Genomic DNA, 24,463 nt, shown 5'->3' with positions numbered 1-24,463 from the left:
GTGTATAAGAGACAGGTTAGGAGGTGCTCTACAGGCACTTTGGCAGCACCCTCTAATTCACTGTATATCAAACAACTTATTTGGTGCAAGTGTAGTTTTCCCAGATAACGTGTGTAATGTGCTGTGGGAAATACCAGCTCAGGAGGGGGCCAGGAGCCTGCCCCACACTGAGCTCTGAACACCTCAGCTCACCCTGCACCACACACGCCTGCCAACCCCCTGGGCAAGCTCTTGCCTCAATTGCTCTTCTGCCCGCTGCTTGATGCCTCTACCCTTATCCAGAAGCGATGGTCTTGACATTTATTCCGTCGCTGAAGTGCCTGTCCTCTTAACTGCCAAACCCACACTGAAGTAGTTCTCATAAAATTCCCTTAGAAACAAAATACACAGTTCCCGTACACAAAGGGAACGGGCTGCTGAAGCCTGAGGGCAGCACGTAGCCCACACACACATCCACAACTCCCTGCCCCTGCTGACCTCTAACACACGATGCTCCTGTTGTTCTTGCTGGTCCTCACATTATTCTTGCTGGGCCGCAACACAGCTATTGTCTCTACAAACCATATTTACTGCCAGATGGGGAGTGCTGCCCTGGAACCGAATGCAGGCAGAGGTCACCTCAACGTAGATCAAATATTATTCAGCTGTTGGGTTAAGAGGAACAAGGTACCCTGATCCTGGAGCTGGTGGCTCTTCCCTGGGAGCAGAGGTAGGTAACAATCTCTGTAACACCCAGTATTCTATGATTGTAATTTTTCTTCTGCCCTTTTGAGAAACATGCTGCCAACATAGAAATAATAGTGAAAGTTACAGGATATCCTCACCCCCCAGATCATCTTCCAGCAGAACCACCTAAATGTAATTCCTTCTGAAACACTATCACTGCTCATCCCTTCAAAAGAGAGCTGTATTGTTTACTTATTTACCTAAGAAATACACAAGCAGTTTTTTTCCTAAATCTAACTCTTTTAGGGGGACCAGAACATTAAACATTAAGTGGAACTGCTATTTTTCCTCTCTTAAGAAGGTGAGTCGTAGTTGAACCCTGTTTAGCATCTTCTGAACAGATAAAAAACCTATTGGCAATGTGCTCTGGGCTATGCTACAATAAAACTAAAACCAGTTAAGGTTCAAAGCAAAATTAATTTTGGAGCAGCAGTCTCCTGCAGGATCTATTGCAGAAACAGCCATCGGCTCACACTGTCAGTCACCTGCCATCCAGACCAGCAGGAAGAGCCTCCATCTCTTTTGGCTAAAAAGGTAAATGACAGCCCCAAGTTTCTGCTGAGCACCTTGCAGCTGAACGGCTGCCTTCGCAGAAGCCGTGTGCCAGCCTGCAGCAAAGTGCATCCAGACCAGTTCCACAAAGTTGAAGGCACCTGGCAGTGCTAAGGAAAAAAAACTCCTTAGCAGTTGGGTCACAAGTCAATCCAGGAGCTGGTCACTTACAGCTTCCAATTTAGTGCTTCTCAGGGGAGGACTTAAAACATCAACTCGCCTCCAAAGAGACAAGCCCTAATTAAAGGCCATTTCAGTGCAAAGAAACTGTCAGGGAATAGTCATTTGAGTAGCCCAGTTTAATTCTAAATCCAAACGACAGGTGGGAAGAGCCAGGCCACCACACAAGACAGTACCAGGCTTTGAGGTGAAGCAGGCTGCCAGGGCCCTGCCCCACGATGCCTCCAGGCTGCTCAGAGCTGGTACCAGGAATGGAGGGACCCTGACACACACCGCTGGGTTTTTTTCTCTCTTTTTTCATACTTGAGAGAAGCTGCACAGCACCACATACTCGTGATGGGAAATGAAATCAGACAGCTGTACAGAACACACAATTCACCTTTAAATTTAATTAAAATAGAGTTTATTAGCTTTTCTTTTAATACAAACATGAGAAAGGAAAACCACCTGAAGACGTAGCATTATTTTCAAAATTGAATTGTGATCAATACCTGAAATGCCAAGTTCCATGGGTTTGGGAGCCAGGGGCTGGCATATCTGCATACTGGAAAAGACTGTATGCATCATTTTAACAGTTGAGTGCAGCCAAACTGATGAGGACACTCAGGCAGCCCCACTCTCAAAGGCACATGGACTTGCTATTCAGTGTGTCTGGGCCTTGGCTGGAAGAGGAAGTGCACAAAACCCGTGCCATTCAGAGGGAGATCTGCTCCTAGGACAAACCACCTAGAATCTGTTTGGATCCAAGAAGGGAAGATACAACAAAGACTTGTAACAGGAAGAGTCTAATAATACTTATCCTGTTTAGAGTTCAGTTTCAGACCCTGAAAGTAAGCTCCATTCCAAAGTCTCAGAAAGAGCAAAACCCAAGCTTCTAGAGCAGTAAAAAAAAAGGAGGGGGGGGGGATATGTCTCTGGAAAGCTTTTTGATAATTCTCAATTGAACATGACATTTTTCAATCTACCTGGTTAGGTAGTCCAGGATTCTCAAATTCATTACTGTCTCACTATGAATGTAAACCCCTCCCAGGAAACAAACACCCAAGGAGAGCCAGATGGATGCACAACATCAGCTTTAGGAACTCCACTGTATATAGCACAAGAGATTTGCAGTAGAACTCAGAGAAGCAGTGCCGCACACACGCCACTCACCACTGGATTGCTACACTGTTTGGGATGGTGATGATGTTTCCAGACCAACTTTCTCATTCAATACCTCAGAAAAATATACAGATTGCGTCTCTTCCAGAGCAATATAAGTATTAGAAAATGAGAGAAGCACCATAATTCACAAGAAATGCAGCATGGACCCTATACATTTTAACAATACATAAAATCACATCTCTGCCCCCAGTCAAAACATTCAGTCTTTTGACAATCTCTATTGGAGTGAAGTTGTGGGTGCAGAGTTGGAATTCCTTTCTGCTGGGCAGCTTCTTGATTATGAACAGATCACCAATAATAGCAGCTTTTAGTAGCCAAACCGGGGAAAAACTGTCAACACATGTCTATGCTACTGTTTTCAGCTCCAGAGTGGCTTTGTACTTTAGGAGTCCCATGTTTTGTTTTGTTTTTGTTAACACTGCATCGGTACTGAAATACAAATGCAGCGAGACTCTGGATAACAGGGGAGAGGAGGGAAGAACATTGTAACTATAGTCATGTGGTTAGTGTTTAAATTCTAAAATTTAAAACTACTTATTATTAAAAACCGTAAGAGTTCACAGCTATAGGCCTACATAGTAAGCAAACATCTGTGGGGGAGAGAAGGAGAGAAGTTTGTTTTTGCACCTCTGGATACATTAGGAGGAGAGAGTCGATGTGACAAAGGTCTTGTCTTTTGCACCAAGCGTGCTCCTCAAGCTCTGGGCTTCCTTGGCTACTTTACCCTCCTCTCCTCCTGGCTGGAAGACACCATCACCGCTGGCTTGTGTGCGTGGAGTGGTGGCATTCCTCCGGTTCATGTGGACGCTGGCTCACGGTGCTGCACCTTTCTCTCTCCTCAGGAGAGGATGGCATTAGAACGGCGGATACCAACTAAGTTATCAGCACTGAAAGATCGTCTCATAGCAGCTTTTGACAAGTCTTTGTATTTGTCTTCACACAGACGGGAGATAGCCTGGAGAACATGTTTAGATACAAAATGAAAAGTACAAATCAGAAAAGTTCGAGCATTTCAAGGGAGCTTTTACAAGTGTAATACTGACAGAGCAGGCACTCTGTAGCAGCGACACTACTAGCATTTCTACCTAGAATGAGAGTAAGAACTACTTTGGAGGGAAAATACTAAAGGGGCCTGTCCCCATGCTAACAAGAACCCTCTCCATGGGAAAGTAAGACATAGAATGTGAGTGGTTTCCATATCCAAGTATCTTCAGTCCTTTACCAGTCTCACTACCTAATGGAAAGCTTGGATCCATTTCAGACTTGGGAGTTGGTGGATATTATGTTCAAAATTGCACCTAGTAGATAGGTCTGGTACATGCAACAGCACAAAAATTTTATTTTAACAGTACATGCACACAGCCATTTCTATGACAGAAAAGGTTCAAACTGAAAAGATTTCTGCACTCCCTCAGGCACCTTGTCCTTGGCCACTCAGTGCAAGAGAGCCTAGGAAATGAAATTCTACTAGGACATCCCTTTTGCTTTTACCTTCTCTACACCCTCACCCCCAGCATGCTCCTCCCGGGATCACTCATACAATCAGGTTCCTGAAGAGGCCCGAGAAGGGAGGGCAGCCCACTGCTCAATGGAATGGCAATAGCTGTGGCACTTTAATACAGCTATTAGATATCAGCACGTCTGGGCAACTTAGTATTTAACTGCTTTTTCAGCCATTTATTGGCTTGTCTCTGCTTCTCTAGCTAGTCAAGCAGCCTTTACTCTGGTGCAGCTATTCTAGTAACAGACCTAATTATTTAAATCCTAATAACACATGGTTATCCAGAAAACACTGCGTGTCCTCTCCTGCAAGGCCTATTCCTGATTGGAGCTTTCAGGCATTATCAATGCAAATATCAATGCAAATATGCATTATCAATGCAAATAAATAAGGAAGGATACCTGTAATAAAAGGCTGAAATGAATTTCAGTCATGAACATTTACTTCTATTAATAATTTACCACCTATCACCAGATGAACTTTCACAGTCCTGTGATCAGCTATAAGCCTACACCTTCCCTTTAAGGCAGCACCCATTCAGCACAGCCCAGTGTTCTGGAAGTTCAAAAGGTGAAAAGCACTCTGAGCATGAATAAACTTCTAAGTGTATTTTAAAATAATTATTTACATTTATTTCTGCCGACCTTCTGGAGGCATGCATTTGGCTCAAGAGTGGCATTCTTTGAGACACTGGCTGCATGAGCTCCCAGAGCAAGCCCAGGCTCTCCATCCTGTTTTAATGCTAGCACATCAATCATAAAGCAACCTGTGTTGACACATTTAGCTCCAGTCGCCCATATGGTGTAAATCAGTTTTCAATCCCTGGAATACTAATTCAGTGCTTCATACAGGCTCCTATGAACTGCTCATGTGCTTCTAACCAAAAGGTAGAATTAAAAATTTGAGCAAATGGTTTAAATATTTACCACGTTTTGGAATTAAAATCAAAATATCTTGTAATACATGCATTAGTAAGTGCATTATGGCAAATCACATACTGTACTGAAAATTACTCTGGTTTTAAATACCAAGCCCCTGAATGCTAGCAAAGAAGAAACAAAACAGGCTCACAATCTGTAAATCATCCACTTATGCCTGGGCACTGAGCAGTTCAGTAAACAATTTCCTGTGGAATATGAACTGCCCTACGACCACATTTACAATTAGTGACAGTGTTAGCTTAAAGTGCAAGTAACAAGGGTGAGACAAAGCAGAAGATTTGCATTGCTTAACTTTAAATAGAGGAATTCGCTGGCATATCATACCTATCATTCCAAAGGACCAGGAGGGATCACACTTATTCCCGAAGTTCAGCCACTTCTGGGATGAAATAAAAAGCTGGCACTTAGCAGAATTATTGGGGGCGGACAACAGAACAATATAAGCCAAGAATACCGTAGCACACCCCTCTTTGAAAGGGGCTATGGTATCAGTGTACACAGGGCCTGCGGTAACGCCTTTGTTGAAAGGTCAACAAAACAACATGCAGAGTCATCAATTAAACCTGGACAGATGAAAGGTTGCATTGATCCAACAAGAAATTTTGCCTGGGAACCCAGGTAATTTAGATATTTTCAAAATGTCTTGCATATCGCCAGCAACTAGGAAGACTGACTCTGCAAAAATTCGAGTTTTGTAAAATGAGCCTTCATACCAAAGAAGGCTGCAGGGACTTGCAGAAAGGCAGCCTTTCCCATGGAGCAGAAAGGACCAGAAATCTGTATTTACCCTCCTCTGGACATTCTTAAGGACTCCTAAGAAGTGGCTATTCCAAAAGTTTATCTTAAAGCAAAGTTTCTTTGAAAACGTGAGGTTCTAAAACTTGAGAAAAGAAACATATTATTTCTGCAGCTGTCCCCAGACAAATGGTTTATTAAAGCATGAGAGCAGTAAGAGTGCTCCCTCTAAATCTAAAAAGCAGCTGTGCAGTGGGATGCAGTGGGAAACCTTCAGCTGGTAGTATTTAGAAAGGTCTGAGTGTGACTGTCTCTAGGTGCTTGGAATACAGACTGTGACCAGGGAAGGACAGACAATCCATTACATATGACACTAATCTTTTCAATCTTAAGTAGCCTAGCTGAGCTAGGGTTCCCAAAATAACATCCATTTTATTTTGTGAACTGCTAGACTTGCGTAATCTCTGTCCCTTCCTTTCCTTAGAACACTAGTTTAGCCTAGGCATAGTTTTAGAAGTGCTAACTGTAGTTATAAAGGGGTTAAATTAGCCTGGAATACACTAATATAAAAGCTTCTTAGTTTTTCTAACCAGCAGTTAACATGATTAGCAACAGATGCTCTTACTACACATAGAGACAATCTCAGACCATTACCTCCAGTTTCTGTGCTCTCTCTTTACTGAGAGGCTCCAGCAGAAAGCTCAGGTTATTGTCATCTGCTAGGGAGCGAAGATCGAAGTAGTATTTGGCGTAAACACTGGCAGGAACATTGATATTAAACTGCAGTAGCTCCAAGAAGTGTCTTTCCATCTCGTTCCTAGGAGGCATAAGGGACAGAAGACAAAGGAAAAAAAGATTGTTTTAGGTGGCTGAAAACACTGAAGAGACCTCAAGCTTGTTTTTAAAACCAGCAACTCTGAAACAGTCATTGAGAGCTCTGCATTATTAGTTTCGAGAGACAAGTCATTCACTAGTGCTCAAAACAAGGTGCAGCTTTTGAGTCCTGGCACCTCCGGCTCAGAGAGAAAGGTAGTGCCCTGTCGTGCACTCGCCCGGCTGACTGGGGAGGTTCATTCTTCGGAGTTCCATTAGTGCAGCTGTACAATTCACGCGCCATTCTCACTCTCCTACGGCCCCACACTATAGTGATCAGATGAAAGGAATGATGTATGCTGTTTATTAGCTCTGAAGAACTTGCAGACATTTTCACCAGGCTGATAACAGGAAGGGGGTTTATTGAAGTAGAGGCCAACTAACAAAAGGAGTAGGCAGATCACCACGGCAACAAATGGATCTATGAAGAGCTGCTGCTATTATCTCACAGAAAAAAAGCCTCTTGAAGCAACATGGATTCATCTCCAATAAATAAATAAATAAGCAGCATTAGGTGGGAGAAGGAATTTTCCCCTCAATAGCATTAGGCAGGATAACAAAGTACTATGTCAAAGGGCACTGTCCAGTTTTCACTCACTCCTCTATTTTCACAGGGCAAAATATTGGGAGGAAAGTGGGGAGAGTGCCATGACATGAAAAAGGCCGCTTCAGCTACTGTACTGTGGTCAGCTAGTTCAGAGATGTTCTACAGAGGAAAAAAAACGCGTTACAAATTGACCTAAAAGAAACTGGTGGTACCCAAGCCAAGCAATTCAGTCTGTCCAACGCTAACTCAATGATTGTTCCTACTGGTAGCAGACCTGTCTCAACAGAATTTAGCAGCTGTACAGGCCAACTGTGAATACACCAGAAGGTAAGTTGCACAGATTCAGTACTAAGGCTGTTCTTGCTTTTTGGGAGCTTTTAAAATGGATGTTTTACCTGTCAGAGGGGGGGAAATTAAATCAAGGAATCATCCAGGTTGTGTCCTGTATTGGACGGTGGGTCTCAACATGAATAGCAGCTTTGTGCTCGTTTCTAGCATAGTGGACTTGAGTATCATTGAACCTAGTGCCAAAATTAATTTCCTGTTCATATGGTCATAAGCCTATAGAAATGTAAATCAGATAATGTTTTGATGATCAGCTGATCAGAGCTTGATTTACCCTGTGAATAAATGCTCTTCACTGCCCCTTTTGTACTCACTAGGCTAATACATTTTAATTGTGTAAAAATACACTTCTTCATTGGATTAACAAGTCTATTAAGAGTGGTTTAAAACCTGGGAAAGGATAATGCCCGTGTGTTCCTGTGCCTTATTTACAAATATATGTAGCCAAAAGAATGAACAGCATGTGTCCCCTTACAAGCAATCATAGCAAGATTAGCAGCTGCACAGTTAAATTTTCAGTGATTATGGATTCACTCTCATCAAAGCAAGCATGTTTTGACAAAGGATGACTTCCAAATATCAATTTAATTTCCTTTGATTTTTTCCACATTAGAAATAAGTACAACAACCGCCCAAAAATCACCCACCCCACCCCCCCAAACCAAAAGAAAATTCCCTTTCAGTAAAAAACCCACCTTTGCTTTGGTCAAATAAGAAAAGGCTTGTGATAGAAAAAATAAGATGAATGCTTTCCCTACAGTGAGTAGGAAGAGGCTAAGGCAAATGAACTCACCTGCCAGTCGCAAGGCCTGGACCACGTATCCTTAAAGCAACTTTAACCCACTAGCAGTTTCTGTGAGAGCCAACAGCTCACACTGCCAACAGAGCTGTGAGGTGGGGCTGCCAAACGAGTGTCTTCAAGCAGTGAGCAGAGTGTGAGGGTGGGGACAAGGTACACCTACAGGCACCTTCAGAAGAGCTGCCTGGCTTGTACATATATACACACGTGCACACACAGTTTTGCAAATTGGGTGAACTACACCAGTCAGAGTGGTGTAACTCCCATGCTTGACTTGCAGTGGCTCAACAAGAGTATCCATCAAATTAGTGAGATCACTCTAGATAGGTAGAGCCAAGAGGAAAATTCACAGGAAGTTCATGAACAAAACTTGCCACCAGTCCTTGTAGACAGGCCTTTACTGCACAGGAATGGCCCACCCAGGGACCGATACCTGGCACAGTCCTGCCAAGCAATCGTCAGCTGGGGAGCTGCTGGGGTGTTGGGTGGATTTTTTGGCAGCATTACTGTCTCCAACATTAGAATGCAACCATGCCTGAAATCCTTTGCCAATTGCTTTCTCTCAGTAACACTTGTATTCAGAATACCTAATATTCACCAAGTGACTAGTTAAAAAAAAATACTGGAACTACTAAAGCTGACAATTAACTGTAGTACCAGCTATTAATTGAATTAGACTTATAAGCTTAAAACTCAGTTTTGCCAAGTATTTTAAGCAGTTTTCCAAGGTCCCAGTTATGGTGATGTTATCTAACGCAGAGCAGTGAAGTCTGCCCAGTTGCAGCAGTGCGGGGACTGTGATGGACACCCTTGGGGCATTGTCAGAAAAGGGTTGTACAATTTCTGCCCACACCTAAATTCAAAGGTCTAAGTCACTTCAGATGAGATGGGATCACAAAAATCCCATCTTGAAATGGGAGGAAAAAATAAGCCTAAATTCAGTCTATTTTCCTTACCACCATCACTGCTTTGAAAATCTAAGTATTTACAATTTCAGGAGATCTGGCATCAGCAATAGAGAATAAACGTCTTGCTTTGTTACGGATATTTTCAGTGCTATCAATTTGATTTGTCCCAAATAGGGCCAGAAGAAGAGACATCAAAAAGAGCAAGATGTATACTCCAGCACTCCTAGCATTGCTGACCCCACTTCAGCCATCTCAGAGTTATTTGCAGCAATGCTTCAAGTGTGTTTCTCGGATAGCTGAGCACTCTGAGCCAGGCTGAATGAAGATGTACATTATAAAAAAATCACTAATTATGCTTTCCTGGGAGACAAAGAACTCCCAGGCAAGGGGTGTGTATAAAACAGGGTACTATGTTGGCTGTTGCTGTTTGCAATGTGAAATAACTTTAATAACCAACTGTTTTGATGCGGGTAACTCACCCACTTTTAGAAATGCCACCCCCAACTTAAAGGAAGAAAATGGGATATTCCTCCTCTTAAAGCATCCCAGATAAATAATGACTTACTGTATTTTAAACAGTAGCTTTAGGCTGAATCCAAGGAAGAGAGCTGGGAGCAGGAACAGACTCTCCCCAGGTTGCCTCCCACTGCTGTGTGCAAACTTCTACCACCTCAGTCTGCTCCTGTACTAGAACTGTTACTACATAGGTCTGGATACATGCTCAATTACAGCACAGCAGTGTGATAAAACTCAAACACACATAAAATGTGTCATCAAGTTATTAAGGCCAAAAAGCCTGATACGAAGCTACCCTTCTAGCATTTCTATCACTGTGATAAGGGAAAGAGGAACCAGCTGGCAAATAGAATTAAAACAATCACACTGACATCTCAAAGCTCTCAAAGATAAAACTTTGCGAGAAGGAATTTAACAGAAAATCTAATGGGCCAAATAAACACACCTCCAGCCCGTAGTATGAGCCTGGAGCCATGAGGATGAACATCCTCAGAAACTGTAGGGCTTAAACTGAGCGCACCAAGAAAAGACAGCAGATTCAAAATTTCTGCAGAACTGAAATCTACATCTGAGACAAGAATATATACAAGGAACATAAACAACCAGTAGTAAGACTGAGGATCAGCCCTGTAGGCAAGTCTAAGAACTCACCCAAAGAGGATGAGCCATAGCAGTAGCTGGATGTAACACATGCAACCACATATACCAACACAAATGACACCTGTCTGCCAGCAGCAGCAGCAGCTAGGAATTCAGACCTTGAGATATTTAGGCCTTAGATGGATACAAGAGCAGACACGTAAGTCACAAGTTATGGCTTACCCTGCAATTTTTCAAATTCTAAAACAGAAAAGGCAGAGAACAAATTTAGTTCACTTTTTTTTTTGTCCCCCAAAAAGACTTTTGATAAGACTATAAATTGGGCACTTTAGAGTCACTCCAATGCAAAAAATTAGTGGAAACAAGTACCCAGTCCCATGGTTCATCACTGGGGGACAGCAGGTAAAGAAAACTAACTTAGAAGTTACTCACCAAAGTTATTAGAAATATTAATATAGATTTGAATCAAAGTAAAGTTATTCAAAGTTCCCTAGGTTAAAAAAAGGAATGAGGCTGGACACCAGATATGCATCATGCACATTATCATAGCAGAGAGGTATTTTTTTCAGTATGATCACAAAAATTGCCATTAAAAAAAAAACCCAAAACCCAGAAAACCCCCACCACTGCAGATTAGCCAAACCTTGCAACTTACATGTCCTCAACAGTAATGTCCTTCAATATTTGGCAATAATCCACATTCCACACAGCCTGATCATCCCAGACTTTAGAAGCCAGCAGAATAGCTCCTAGGACTATCCTCTTCCAGTTACTAGGGCATATGTCAATCTCTGCATAGGTTAAAAGCCTTTCCAAATAAACCTATAAAAAAGAAAAAAAAACCCAAACAGTTTATGTGTGCAATTAAGACCTGGAGCTGAGTTCTGAGCAGCAAGCATGCCAGTCCAATACGACTACTTTATCCCACTACCGTTAAGTGTGTGTCAAAATAAGTATCAGTGATTACTACTTACACTTTAGAATTCAAACTTTCAGGCATTACAGGTTCCATTTTTTATTATAACACAAGAACTGGACCACCAAGGTATACAATAAAGGTACTGAAGAATCCTCTCTGAGCAATGAGCACTGCTGTTTCAGGGAGATGCTGCTAGAGTTCTTTCTGTCACGGAGCCACACAGTCACCAAGGGGTTCTCACTAAGGCCTATCTGGGGTAGTAATCACTCGACATCACGCTAGCCTTTCATCACAGTGAAGGTTCAGAACTCGCAGCTTAACAGGAAGTGCTAAAACCTGCACTGTGATCTCTAGTCGTGGGACTAAGATGCATTAATTGCTATCTTTCCACAACAAAAAGCTTTAATAGTGCTACTTCTGCTTCACCCTGTAAAGAACAGGCTTCAGTCCTTCACCTACATCATCATCCTCTGCTTTCATCTACATCACCAACTGCTTAGATAGTGAAAGATACCCAAGTCCAAAGATGCATCTTGGTCTTTTACTCATTCCACTCATGTAATGTCAAAATCAGCCCTAAGATGTTGAATCAGTCCATTCTTTAAGTCTTCTGCTATTTCATACTCCAATAATGATCCATGTAATTTGCGCTTTCAAATTTGAATACAGATTGTTTATAATGTTCTATTCCCTAAACTAAGTCCAAGGTCCAAATGAAACCTCAGATAAACTAGTGGGTGCAAGAAGCTGTTGTACATGTCTAAGGGCAGGATCGAGCTTTATTACTAGGGTTTCTCACACTTCCTTCCCATCCTTTGCTTGTAGTCTTCAAGTGGACTAGAGGTGTTCCTGTAATAACAGAGCCATCTAGTGGTAAAATTCACTTTAAAAACTAACTGTTCCTGTTTTTTGAAAAAAGCTGGCTATATTGCCCATGGTTAGCTATCATCTTATTCTGTCAAAATTGGTTGTGTGTCTTTAGAACAGCAAAAACGTCAAACTACTTTCTGAGTTTCAATACCTCTAACTATCTGGCCCTTTTAATTATTTCCTTATTAAAAGGGAGGCCTTCAAGCTGAGTTTGCTTAATTGCCACATTGTTTTGGGGTGACAGTTCTCTTCTGTTCTCCTTTCAGACTGTTTTTCAGAAAGAAGCCACAATGAAGACAGAAGTCTAGTATGCAACAAAGTGCAGTGTAAGAGATTGTCTAATGCATCAATTGTGGGGTTTTTTTTCTTTCTCTTCATAATACATATGTGTATATACATGCATATGCATGTGTATGTATAAAGTAATCTGTATCAGTCAGTTGTTTATATCCATCTTACTTTCTGAAATCAAGCAACAAACTGTAACGAGTATTTTTTTTCTTACTATTGTTCTTAAGTACCAAGTTCATGTCACCTGGGGAAAAAAGTTGTAGCCTCTTTGGTTTAATGAAAAAAAAGGTTTGACAGAAAGGTGGCAATGACTGAAGGACATAATAATGAGAAAGTTAATCTCCTGGAATTCCTACAGTATTGATCCTTAACCCCTAAGGTGGTATTACTTGCACTGTTCTCGTTAATGTCGACTCAAAACTCCCACTTTCCCCTCCATACAGCTGAAATAAAAGATGTCTTTGTGTCTAACCACCTTATAACCCACTGTTTATGGTGCCCTACTGTTCTGCCTTTCTCAAGCTTCTTCAGCTAGTTATATATTATGAAACAATGTTTGACTGAACAAGTAATTAAGCATTACATATTTGTATACAGAACAGGTAAGTTCCTTTTTAGTTAACTATACCTGTGACTACCTAGAAATCTTCTCCAATGAATTTGCTCATACAGTGTCTTCATTATTAACAAGGTTTCATGATACACTGCAACTAAGTGTCAGTTCAGCCCAGTTCACTTGTGGAGGGGAGAAAAAAAAAAAAAAAAGCATTCCAAACACTCAAGTTTCAGTAATCAAGCATCTCTTACCAGTGTCACTATTGCACATTCAGCTGTCAGCTGTGCAGCACTGAAAAGCGTTCGAACAAACCGGTAGATGTGCTTGTGATCAGGGTCATGCTTGTAGTAGTCATCTGGAACTTCTTCCCGCTGCAAGAAAGTTCTCTGAATTACTGAAAATGTCTTACTTAATATTGACTTTAAAGAACAGCCACACATGGTTGTTTCTTCTTACTGAGCAGAAGTGTATACAACCCTTCCCTGTCACAGGGACAGAACAAGATTTCAAGAACTGAAAGCAGTAAAGCAGCCTTGCAATATTATGAATATTTCAAACAAAACACAATAGCTTTAGCTGGTATCTTTGAACACTTTTGATCTCTAAGGCTAATAGGAAAGAGCATGAACTACCATCATTATTACAGGTGCTAACTATTGTCTGTGGAACATTTTACAGACTAAAAGAGATTTTTTTTTTCAAAAAAAAGGCTTCCCCCTTCAAAAAAAACCCACAAAAACACACAGATATATATACACCACAGAAGCACTGACTCTTCAAAAGGCAGAATTAGGAGACTTCACAAGACTCCCCTTCAAGCTGAGGAAGAGCTGAAGAATACATGTCAGTAATTCTGCCACAGGTACAACTGGAAGGTAACTTACCCTGTCTTCACAGGACTTGTTCTTGAGAGATTCCAAAAAGACAGCAAAGCTAATGAACAGCTAGATTTAACTTTGACATGGTGCTAAAATGCTAAACTGTTTCTAAATATGGGGAAAATAAAAGCTTAGAAATAAAATCTTTAAAAGCAATCCTAAAATGAGTGTTTGAGAATTCTGACCCTGTCCCCCCAGACATTCTGATGTCTCCTCCTGGAGGAGTGAACCTTTAAGAGCTCCAACTTTACACACTGGTTCTGCTAGACTGCTACTGAACAGGTTTCTATCTACAGTCCAAGTTAGACCTATAGTACAGTAAAGATACCAGATGAGAACAGCATAGCTTGATATTAAACAAGTAGTCATAGTAAGCAAAGCAGCAAGCATTTTCACATGGTTTTGTAGTTTAAAATAGCCATGTAACAACGTCAAGTAAAATGAAGAGGTAAGTTAACTTTGTACTCTCCACATAGCCTTCTAATACACCACTAACCAATGGAGGTTACTCTTCAGGGTGGGCATGCAGCATTACAAGTAACATGAGCAGGATCCCCCTTGCAGGATTCCTGCGCTACAAGCAGTACAAAAGCACATGTGGAAGTACATTTTTGCTGACTGGAACTGAGGAGGAAAGGACTGACACTGGTATTTGTGACTAAGCACTGCAATAACGGTAACTTGAAGTTTGTTACCTCTGCTACTAGGGTCAACAGAGCCTGGATCTGGACTCCTTGTGACTGAATCTCTAGGACAAAGTATTCAGAGATTTCTTCCAGCTAATTAACCTTTTCAAAGGAACTATAAGTACCCAGTCAAAACCTCAGTGCTACAGAAACTAACAAGTCATTTGTATCTTTCCCCTCTGAAGGATGACATACAGCCATTACTATATTTCTGTCTGTATACTGCAGTAAGATAGAAGAGACCTTTAAGTGTTCCCTAAAGGACACAATGATTTTCCTCTACTCATTAAATAGGAGGTAGGCTATATGAAAGGATCAAAAGATGTCAGCTTGCTAAATAAAGAAAATAAATTGTCTGATGAAGTGGAGTTCATCTCACATAAATAATTTTCCATGTGAAACAACAGATTCAGGCAGTTAAAATAGTTTTGGACCAGACTTTTCTCTTGAAGTGCCATAGTCCAGACAAGAAATCATCTACACAGCTCTTCTCCTGAAGTTCATTATTTTCATTGTATAAAGAGTTGTATTTATTCAAGTGTACAATAGCACAGCTGATCATGTTTAGGGATGAAATTCTAACAAACTTACATTTAATTGTATATTAAAAACTGTTTATTAACAATCCAAATCTGTGAGATTGATTACGCTGTGTTCACTGAGGTAGGTCCCAGAGCAAACTGAATTATTAAGGCCATTAGAGCTTTGATAAATTAATTTCAAATGAAACACAAAGTAGTTCTGTAGGACAGTCATTAAGCTTGTAGTGTTCAAACTGGACATAAAAAGCACACACTCTACTCTTGAGCTTGCCTACTATGAAGGTTTTGCATCTTAAAAGACTGTCTGAAAAGGTGTACCAAGACCAGTCACATTAAAATCACATGCTGAATGCTCCTGCAAGCAGCATTAAGCATATCTGCTTTAAAATTTTGCCTTTCAGGAATTTTAAAGACCAAATTCAGTGTCTCCTACTTTGTGTCATGCTTCATGTACTATGTTCTCCTGTTTCCAGTCACTTAAAAGGTTAGGCACATATCTACTAACCACATCTTCCTAAATAAATAGGAAAGACAATTTTAATTAATGTTACATAGAGGAAAAAAGGGGTCAGGCAAAAAAGTTTCAATACAAAATATGCAAGAATTAGCACATGCTTGTTTTCTATTTATATTCAAAGCATAGAAAACCAATCACACTTGCAGCACTTAGAAAGACTGGGTTCTGTTCATGATCTAGCTGGTATCAAAAGCCTAGAGGACACTCTTTTCACTGTATTTTAAATATAAAGATATAATTTAAGATCAATTTGCTTGTGACCTGATGCTAAGACATTTTTATGACTTATACAATACAAATCAAGATGTTTAGAAAGGATGTATATTCACGTACATTCAGAAGATCAAAAGTTACACTTACTGTAAGAGGATGAGATTTTTCATCAAAAATATCCAATGATCTGTCAGAATCTCTACAAAGGAAAGATGTCTGTTTTAGCAACGAGAGTTAATTGGCAATGCTATGCTCTACTAAAAAGTATTACTGATTAAAGAGGAGAAAGGGACATATTTTACAGTTCAGCTTTTCCTAGAATATGGTATGAAGTTACGTTGTATTTTTGCAAAGCATTTAATCATGACATCATACAACTATTTAAGAAATTATGAATAGCTATCCATGTTCTCATATTATGCTTAGTACAGTTCTCAAAGTGTGAAACTGTCTCAATTAATAGTGTTCATTTCAAAAAGACAGCTGTAATTTTGAAGCATATGCTGTAACTAGCTGTAATGGCAAGGGTTATTTGTACATGGGACAAAGTGTTCCTTCAAAACTAATCTGGACCTCTGTATTCAGGAAAAGCTAAACAAAGCCCAAAGGCTGATTTGTGGTGAGTTAAGTGTATTTTCCTCACACCCTTTGTTTTGACTTTTTATACTTCATTCTTGATGAAGCCTGCACCACTGGATGGGTGTATTACTGACCCTTCTGTATCAGCTCAAGAGAGGGTACAAAGAGAGGAAGCAGATACAGCATAAAGTGCCAGATTTTTCAACTCCTTTAAGTTATACTAGCTGCTATTGAAGTCACCAAGACCATAGTCCTGGCTCAAAAAGAAAGTTGTTATATTTCAGCAAAAACAAGTTCACTCACCTGTTCTTTATATGGTAGAATATTGCTAATGTTACACTAAAAAAGAGAAAGAAAAAAAAAGACTTAAAGCATATTCTGTACACACTATTCCACCGCAAAAGCCATTGTTCGGGGCAAAATGTTCAGAATCCATCATGTATTGGATTCCTTTCACATTCTCAAGTACTTTGTGTCTCATTTCTGATGTTTACCTGCCTGAACAGAAACTGGCCAAATCAAATTTGCTAGCCAAAGTACTTTTACATTCATTGTACAGATATTTGCACCACAAAATAAATGTTATGCTACATTTTAAACACACACCTTCATTGCCTGATTAGGTGACATATATTGAAAATGTGGACTATTCACAACTAAAATGTAATAAAAGTTTGACTTGATGTTACATATACTGTTGTAGAGATTCTGCTGGTGTTTTAACTATCTCTGGCTGTCTAATTTAGGATTTATCTAAAAAAAAGAGAATAATAAAGATATTATGCCAGCATAATCCAAGAAGAGGACAAGAACAGATCTTGGTCTCTGCTAAGTCAAGCAAAGCGATGGAGTTCATATTGACACTCATCTACTGTGGCCAAATATCAGATACTTTTACTGGCAGTGAGAACAGGAATACTGCCATCAGAGGAATCCATCACAGCCAAGCTCTGGTCTGTACACCACTTCAAAACGGACAAGCACCACCTTTTAGGTTCTTTCTTCTCTACAAAAGGATGAGTGACATGCTAGATATCTTTGTTGGAAACCAAATTTAAAAATTATTATTCAACTTAGACATTTCTACTGAACTGTTAAAGCCTTCTAGGCCTGAAGCTACTTTGCCTTCCTTCCCCTTCAAGCAGTTAATTCTTAGCTGGCATCATCTATACACAAAGAATTGTCTCTGTGGTACCCAGAACAATAGGTCAAACAGCCATTTCCACTGAAGAACCAAGATGACTAATTATCAAACCCACCTAACTTAATGTGACAAACACATGAAGAAAAAGTAGAAAGGCTATAACTAAACCCAAAGCCAGCAACATACTGTTATCCACAAGTAGAGGGCAGACTAATACCACTGACAAGTAGCAAACACCGTCCTGCAAACTTCCTGCAACTTCATACAAAATCCATTTCAAGTTTTCCCAGACTGAGTGTCTGCATTTGGCTTTCAATGTGAAGCCTTTGAGCTTCCCACCCAAACACACCTTTTAAACTGAAAATGCTGACACGTTTTTGCACTGCCTCAGGTTCTCAAGTCCACAATGATAACTACTTCGAAATACAACAGTGCATTAGCTCTGTAACTAAGAAAAAAAGCTTGCTTCAGCAGTCATAATTAACCAGACCTCTACACCTCTTCCATGAACAACCTCAATAAGGTGCACTGTGCTCTTCTTATTCAAGTGTGCAACTGGAACAGACAAGACCACCCCAAATCCCAAATAAACTTTGCAATGCCACTCAGTCCCTTGCTGATGTTGAAATGGTTCTTACCACTTTATTGTGCTTCTAAGGTTAGGTTGACTGACGGTGCTGTCATCTATAAATATTGTTGAGCATGAGCTGTATTTTTTTGTAAGTTGCCCAGGAGAAACCTTAGGGGAAAAAAACCAAACCAAATAAATACATTAAAGAGGAGGGATTCTATAAGCTTTGGTTTACCACACTGACTTTACACCTTGAGTAGCTACTGCAGAGGAAGTCTAAATAGATGATTGCTCCTGCTATGTAAACTACCCTATACCTATCAAGCTCCTGAGGATACCCTTTGTGTAAGATAGGTTTATAAATCACCCATTGTAATATACAACATGATGGGTTTAGATAAATAATTTTTAGCCAAAATAACTGCAGTTAAAGCAGCAAGTCCTCTGATTTTCTCAATTCTTCTTCCATTGCATTCTTGCCAGTTTGGGTCTCAGTCTTCCCTCTCTATAATATACTTTATTAGATTTCCCTGTGACTACATAATCATCTTCTCCCTTTTTTTATATCCTATATCTTTACGTTTTTTGGTTATCCAGTATTTCTCCCTGTAAAGACAGGTTTGCATTTGGGGTTTTGTCTTGTTACAAAAAAAAAAAAAAAAAAAAAAAAAAACCTCTCCTGACATTGCTTACTTCACTCATGTCTAGTTTAACATCTAAAATCTGGAAATAAAATACCACTATGACCCTTACTTTTACTATTTAGAGCTAGCAATATGTTCCATCATCTATCCTAATCCTGTAGAATTCATACTGTAAGAAATCTTCCTATATAACACCAAGTCAGACTTCCAGGAGAACTACTAGAGAATGCCTTGCACTAGGAGCTAGGATATCACAACCAAAGGAGAGGGGAGTTTTAATCAAGCAATTCAAGATTCATTAGTTTTTGTCAGAATCTTTTTAAATGCCTTGTTTAAAAACTTGAAAGTCTTCCATATGAAATGTTGACACCCTTCAAAACTCCATGGCTGTCTGGGAATATCTCCCATTCCAGCTGAAGTTTGCCAGCAAAAAGCAATCCAATCACACTTCACCTTGGTGCTGGCAGAGTAAAGCTGGAACTGTAATTGAGAGAGGAGCAAGAGGGGTGAAAAAAAGAACCACCCCCCATAATCTTACCAAATACAACAGACTTGAAATATCATTATTTTATCAGTAACTTATCAGTAGACACTTGCTAAAAAGTATTTTTTAAGCTTTGTGTTAATAACCATTCTTAGCTTTACTAGTCAGTAGTTTTTTATCCACTTACTAATGACATTGCATCTTTTGGGTGTGGGTGTGGGTGTGTGCGTGTGTGTGCGCGCATGTTTTGGTAAGTGAAGTGTCAAAAACCAACTAATATCTGCAGAAGCAGCTTAGAGCATATTTTCATATTTTAAAATGAATGGATTATCATTTCTTTATCATGCTGATGGTAATGTCTGTTCATCATTCTCTTTTCATGCTGGATACATTTCTTACCTAAGTCCTGTAGTGATGCCCAAACAGCAAGTCATTTAAGACCTGCTATCTCAGCTGAGAAATTAATCCGGTTTTATTTCTGGTTTTAAAAATACAATGTAGGCGATTTGACCTGTATTTTCTTCTTTACTGTCCTGAAATGCTCAAGAATGATACAACAACAAAAAAAAAGTATCCATTCTTATGCTTTTGAGATCAGCCATTCTATGCTCTGTGATACTGTGCCTGTTTGCTTATTTTTTAAAGATGCAAAGATAATTCAGTTTTATCTTGCTAAGGAGGATGTGGAACATGTGCAGGACTCTATATCTAGAACTACTACAGCTGCTTCTTTAATTTTTCTTTGTCCCAATATGCTAATATTATCTATATAGTACACTAAGAATTTATTGTACTTACATGATTGATGTGGTTACTCTTCCTCTTCTCTCGCACTACAAAGAGGGAGAAAGAATGTGAATGGAAAGGTTTCTAAAATACAATCCTAATTTACATTCAATAGAGTCATTCCATTAACCTAGTCTTCTGAAGTACATGAATATTGTAAGTTTCAAATCTGACTTTAGGTATCTGGAAAATTAGTTTGAGGAGAAAACATTGACTTTCATCAAGCTAGTAAACCACATACTACTTCCAACTATCCACCTGTATATTTTGGAATTGCTTCTACAAATCGCACGAAGGGAAAAATGTCTTTGAAAAGATGCTGTGCATCATGAAAAACTGGATGATTTCAGATAGTTCACATAAACTATGTCCAACATCCAAGAGCGACCACTTAGCAATCAGAAGTAAAAATGTCACACACTGAACCTGCCAAAGACACACATGGAAGAAGCGAGGTGCCCAGCATTATATACATGTGTCCTCTTTCCTCCTATTAGACAGCAGAAGATAGAGAGGTATTTCACTATACAGAAGATGCTGGCAAAAGCTATGCCTATTGATCATATAACTGCAACCATGTTATCTGATCATTTTAAACTGTGTCAGCCTTTCAAAAAGACTGTAAGGTTAAACTTCCAGCTATAACAGTAGCAGTAAAACAGTGCTGTTAAAGGAGAGCTGAGAGTTATGTACATGCAGAAAGCTGTGCAAATGTCACCAACCTGGACAGGTGACTTCTCCAAAGTTTTGACCTCAAATCACTACCACTTGTTAGCAGGACACATTCTCTCACAGATTTTGAAAAATTAACAACTGGAAGAGAGTATCCAAATTTTTTTTGGTCTTTTTGCATAAATCAAAACTCATAATCCTGGTAACATCTCAGTGAGAAACAATTTACAGATATTAACTAGTTCTATGGAAGATTAACTAAAGAAAGGAGAAAATAAATTCTTCTGCCTGACTTGTCCATAAAAGTACCCTGTAAAAATCAATTCAAAATAATATAAACTGCAGAGAATAGTTTAATAGTTTTTCTCACGTCGCAGACAATTTTTCTACATGAACACAAGTGTATACATTTCAACACACAATACGGAATCATGTTTAAAAGCAATACTAGCCCCCAGCAAGGACATTCATGTAGTCTGCACCTTATTTGCAGCAAGGCTGAAAAGGCTGCACAGTAAAGCTGCATACAGTGTTCAAGAACTACATCAACTTGCTAATTGCAACTTAAGTAGTGCTCATTTAAGAGGTGTCTGATGTGTGCCGGTCAGATCCTGTCTGTTTGAAGACTGACCTTTGAGGCCTCGAGGAAAGAGGCCTACATTTCCTTGGTATCATCTCTTCTGGAGAACCCGTGCTAGTGCTTGTTTCCACTGCTCACTGGTTATCTGAGCATTGCAAACTGACAACTCTACTACTTGCCACAAGACTCTGAATAGCAGGACTACAACTGACAGACCTGTCAAAATAATTCTATTTTTCTGTGGCAAAGCTATGCCAAGGTAGAAGACATACTGCAGCTTTCCATCAGCACATCCAATCTCAAGTGCAACACTGCCTTAGAAAAAACAGTGCTTCAATCGAGAACCAACTATAAAAGGAACAGAACCATTTGTAAAAGAATATCAAACTTTTTAGTTGCAACTTCAAAATTTACTATTGTCATAATTCTTTTTTATTTGTGCAATATGGAAATGCCTCCATTTTTTAATGGCATTTTGGAATACACAAACCATAGTAATTCATCAAAACTGACTTAATAAAGTAAAGAAGGGATCTGCAAAGAAACTGAAAATCCTAATACATTCCATGTAACTAAAACCAGGATTCAAGAATAATTATGGTGCTGAAACTATTCAGTTTAGTCAGCAAATTCAAAAGCAACTGATATTGACTGATGGTTTAGGCTTATTATTCCTTATAGAAAACTATCTTTAATTTTTTTTTTCAATTTAAAGCAATTTTTAAAACAGTCCTTCGTCATTAAAAAAAACCCACCACTGCCTGAAGCTTGAATTACACTAGTGAAGAAAGCCTTGTTCCTTCAGACTGCTAGGATCCAGACTCTGAAATCTCCTGATACTTGTTTAGAAAAACAAGTGATTTTAAACGTTAAATAAAACAGCCTATGAACATACTTCTCTGTGAACACACAAATTATTAATCCCTATGCTTTGAAAGAATTAAAGCAGTTTAAGTGTTTTTGAGCTGTATAACTTAAATAGGCAGTTATTTTTCCAGTTTTTCTCCTGCCTTTTTTTAAATTGGAAAAAACCTTGGCTTACCATCTGTTTGAGACTTGCTCAGGAAAATTGTGCTTGCTCTGGGATGATCAGATGGATTAGATTCCAAAGCTAAATCTGAAACAGGACAAAAAAAAAAAAAAAAAAAAAAGAGAGACCTTTAACAGAAGATGATGATTACCACAATGATTCCCACCCAGCCTTAAAATGCTCCAAGCACAGTGATGGAAACAAGATCAGAAATACATAGAATGGGCTGTCTCTCTAAAGCAAATCCTTACTTTTCCCAAGATAAATAAAAATCTGACACTTTCCCCTCTGAAAAAAAGCCTGTGGACTTATTCCTACTGCCATGAAACTCTGAAGTATCTTATGGTTTCCATCAAAACAAAATCTGAAAAGGGATATCTCAGAAAACAACATACATCTTCAAAGTCAGTCTGCACCCCTGCATGTTAGGGTAGCTGGATGCGGAGCCTGTGCTCAGCAGAGGGCAGAAAGCTAGAACTTTATCAAGAGAATAACTTAAAAACAAAAAGATACTGCTGCTCTTTTACCCTATGCTTCAAGTACCCAATATGGCAGGAAACAATCTCTGTGCTCTTATAAAAAAACCCCATTAAGTAACTATTACAGTGCTGATAAATACCAAAACATGGATCTTACACTATTCTGTTCTTTTGGAATTTCAAGTAAAAGCTTGTACAGCATACAGCTATTGAAGAACAATTATATATAACTATTGAAGAACAGTGGTATACACAGCTATTGAAGAATAAAATGATTGCTTTAATCCTTTGTCACAATGAACCAGTAATGACATTAGATGAGGATATATTACTCACTTAGATTATGATGGGAGTGATTACTAAAAAGTTTGTTGATGAAACTGTAAACATCATGATGAAATTTTGAGCTGCATTAGTTTTGACAGAAGAAACAGCTGTTCTGAGGATGTTACGCTACAGACATACTGATTTACGTGAACATACGAACAGAATAATCTAGTACTGTGATTCTGTACATCCTGGAAGGAGCAAATTCGCATCCATTTACATCTGTCATTCTGAGCTTCCTGTGTGCTGCTTATGCCATGCTAACCATAAAAGCATGCAAACTCACAAACTTGCACGTTACATGTTTCAAGGTTGTAAGCCAACGCAGTTGCGACCCTTGAAAAACAAAGTCATCTAAGAATCACCATCAACTTTTAATGAGAAAAAAAAAAAAGCTTTTTATGCACTGAACCAACAGAACTCTGGCTAAATAGTAGCCAAAGTATGCACAAACTGTCTTGGTGCTGGAAATCTTACCTATGTGAATGTTTTGTGCTACTGCACCTAACCCATAGCATAGCCACAGCCCTCATGTGTCAGCAAGGGAACATAATTGTGAAAGTACGCGTGTCCCCAAGACTCCTCATTCCAGATTCCCACTGATACACAACACTGGTATCCAGACCTGGATGTTTTCCAAGTACTTGGCTTACAACATCACCGATCTTAGTCCAACAGTATTGCTCTGACACTGGTCCAGGATGCAGACCACTGTCATTTTGAAGTTCTAGTGTGTAAGGTAGCCAATGTCTATTTAGGAACACAAAGATTGTTCAATAAGGAATTTCCCCCCCTTTCAAAAAAGGACGGTCAGCTATGAAAGCAGACCATCTTGAGTAATTTTTAAAAGTTAACTTACAAAAACAGTATTTCTATTTTCACTGTACTGTGCTCATTCATGACACACAGTAAACATATGAATTTAATCATGTGGTTAAAATGTAAGAAGTCCTGGTTTAGAAGCCCTAGAATGGAATTTGCCTTACAGCTCATACCTGAAATACCACTAATACACATTTGATTCTCTAAAAAAAAAAAAACAAACCAAAACCCAAAACCAAACCAAAAACAAAAACCCCAAACAAAAAAAAAAAAGCACACAATAGCATGCCATATCGGCACATTTTAACTATCATTTGTAACATCTTTGCAAAATAGTGTAACTGTTTAAAATTTCTGCACAATGTTGACTGCCATTTCTAACACTGATTTAGCAAAATCACTTTTAAGAGACAGTATAGAGACCAACTCTAGCTTCTAGTGCTGTATAGAGATCAACTCTAGCTTCTAACAATAGCACTCTATTTC

General features: G+C 39.3%; 1 protein-coding gene across 1 annotated transcript; it reads right to left on the bottom strand.

Annotated features, from left to right (window-relative positions):
- Positions 1-1,844: 1,844 nt before the first annotated feature.
- CCNYL1 (cyclin Y like 1) lies at positions 1,845-23,873 on the bottom strand. The gene is made up of 10 exons (XM_026853199.1): positions 23,809-23,873; positions 22,362-22,477; positions 20,080-20,114; positions 18,221-18,321; positions 16,742-16,777; positions 16,007-16,058; positions 13,275-13,394; positions 11,043-11,209; positions 6,454-6,616; positions 1,845-3,577 (listed from the first exon to the last, which is right to left on the bottom strand). Exons 1-10 carry the CDS (start codon positions 23,871-23,873, stop codon positions 3,461-3,463), a joined length of 972 nt encoding a protein of 323 aa, XP_026709000.1. The 3' UTR covers positions 1,845-3,460.
- Positions 23,874-24,463: the final 590 nt, after the last annotated feature.

This window comes from Athene cunicularia, assembly GCF_003259725.1.
Source record: "Athene cunicularia isolate RWA chromosome 7 unlocalized genomic scaffold, athCun1 chr7_part2, whole genome shotgun sequence".
Lineage (NCBI taxonomy): Eukaryota > Metazoa > Chordata > Aves > Strigiformes > Strigidae > Athene > Athene cunicularia.
Note: the sequence above shows the minus strand (reverse complement) of the source record. Positions and strands in the feature narration are given on the sequence as shown.

Bases quoted from the DNA above. Each gene is read 5' to 3' on its own strand.
- CCNYL1 (XM_026853199.1), bottom strand. From the start codon at position 23,873: ATGACAGTGGTCTGCATCCTGGACCAGTGTCAGAGCAATACTGTTGGA. The intron at 20,115-22,361 runs GTAAGCCAAGGT...CCCTCTTTGTAG, and splicing joins GAGCAAGTCTCAAACAGATG to TGCGAGAGAAGAGGAAGAGT. The intron at 13,395-16,006 runs GTAAGTGTAACT...ACTTTCTTGCAG, and splicing joins AAAAATCTCATCCTCTTACA to CGGGAAGAAGTTCCAGATGA.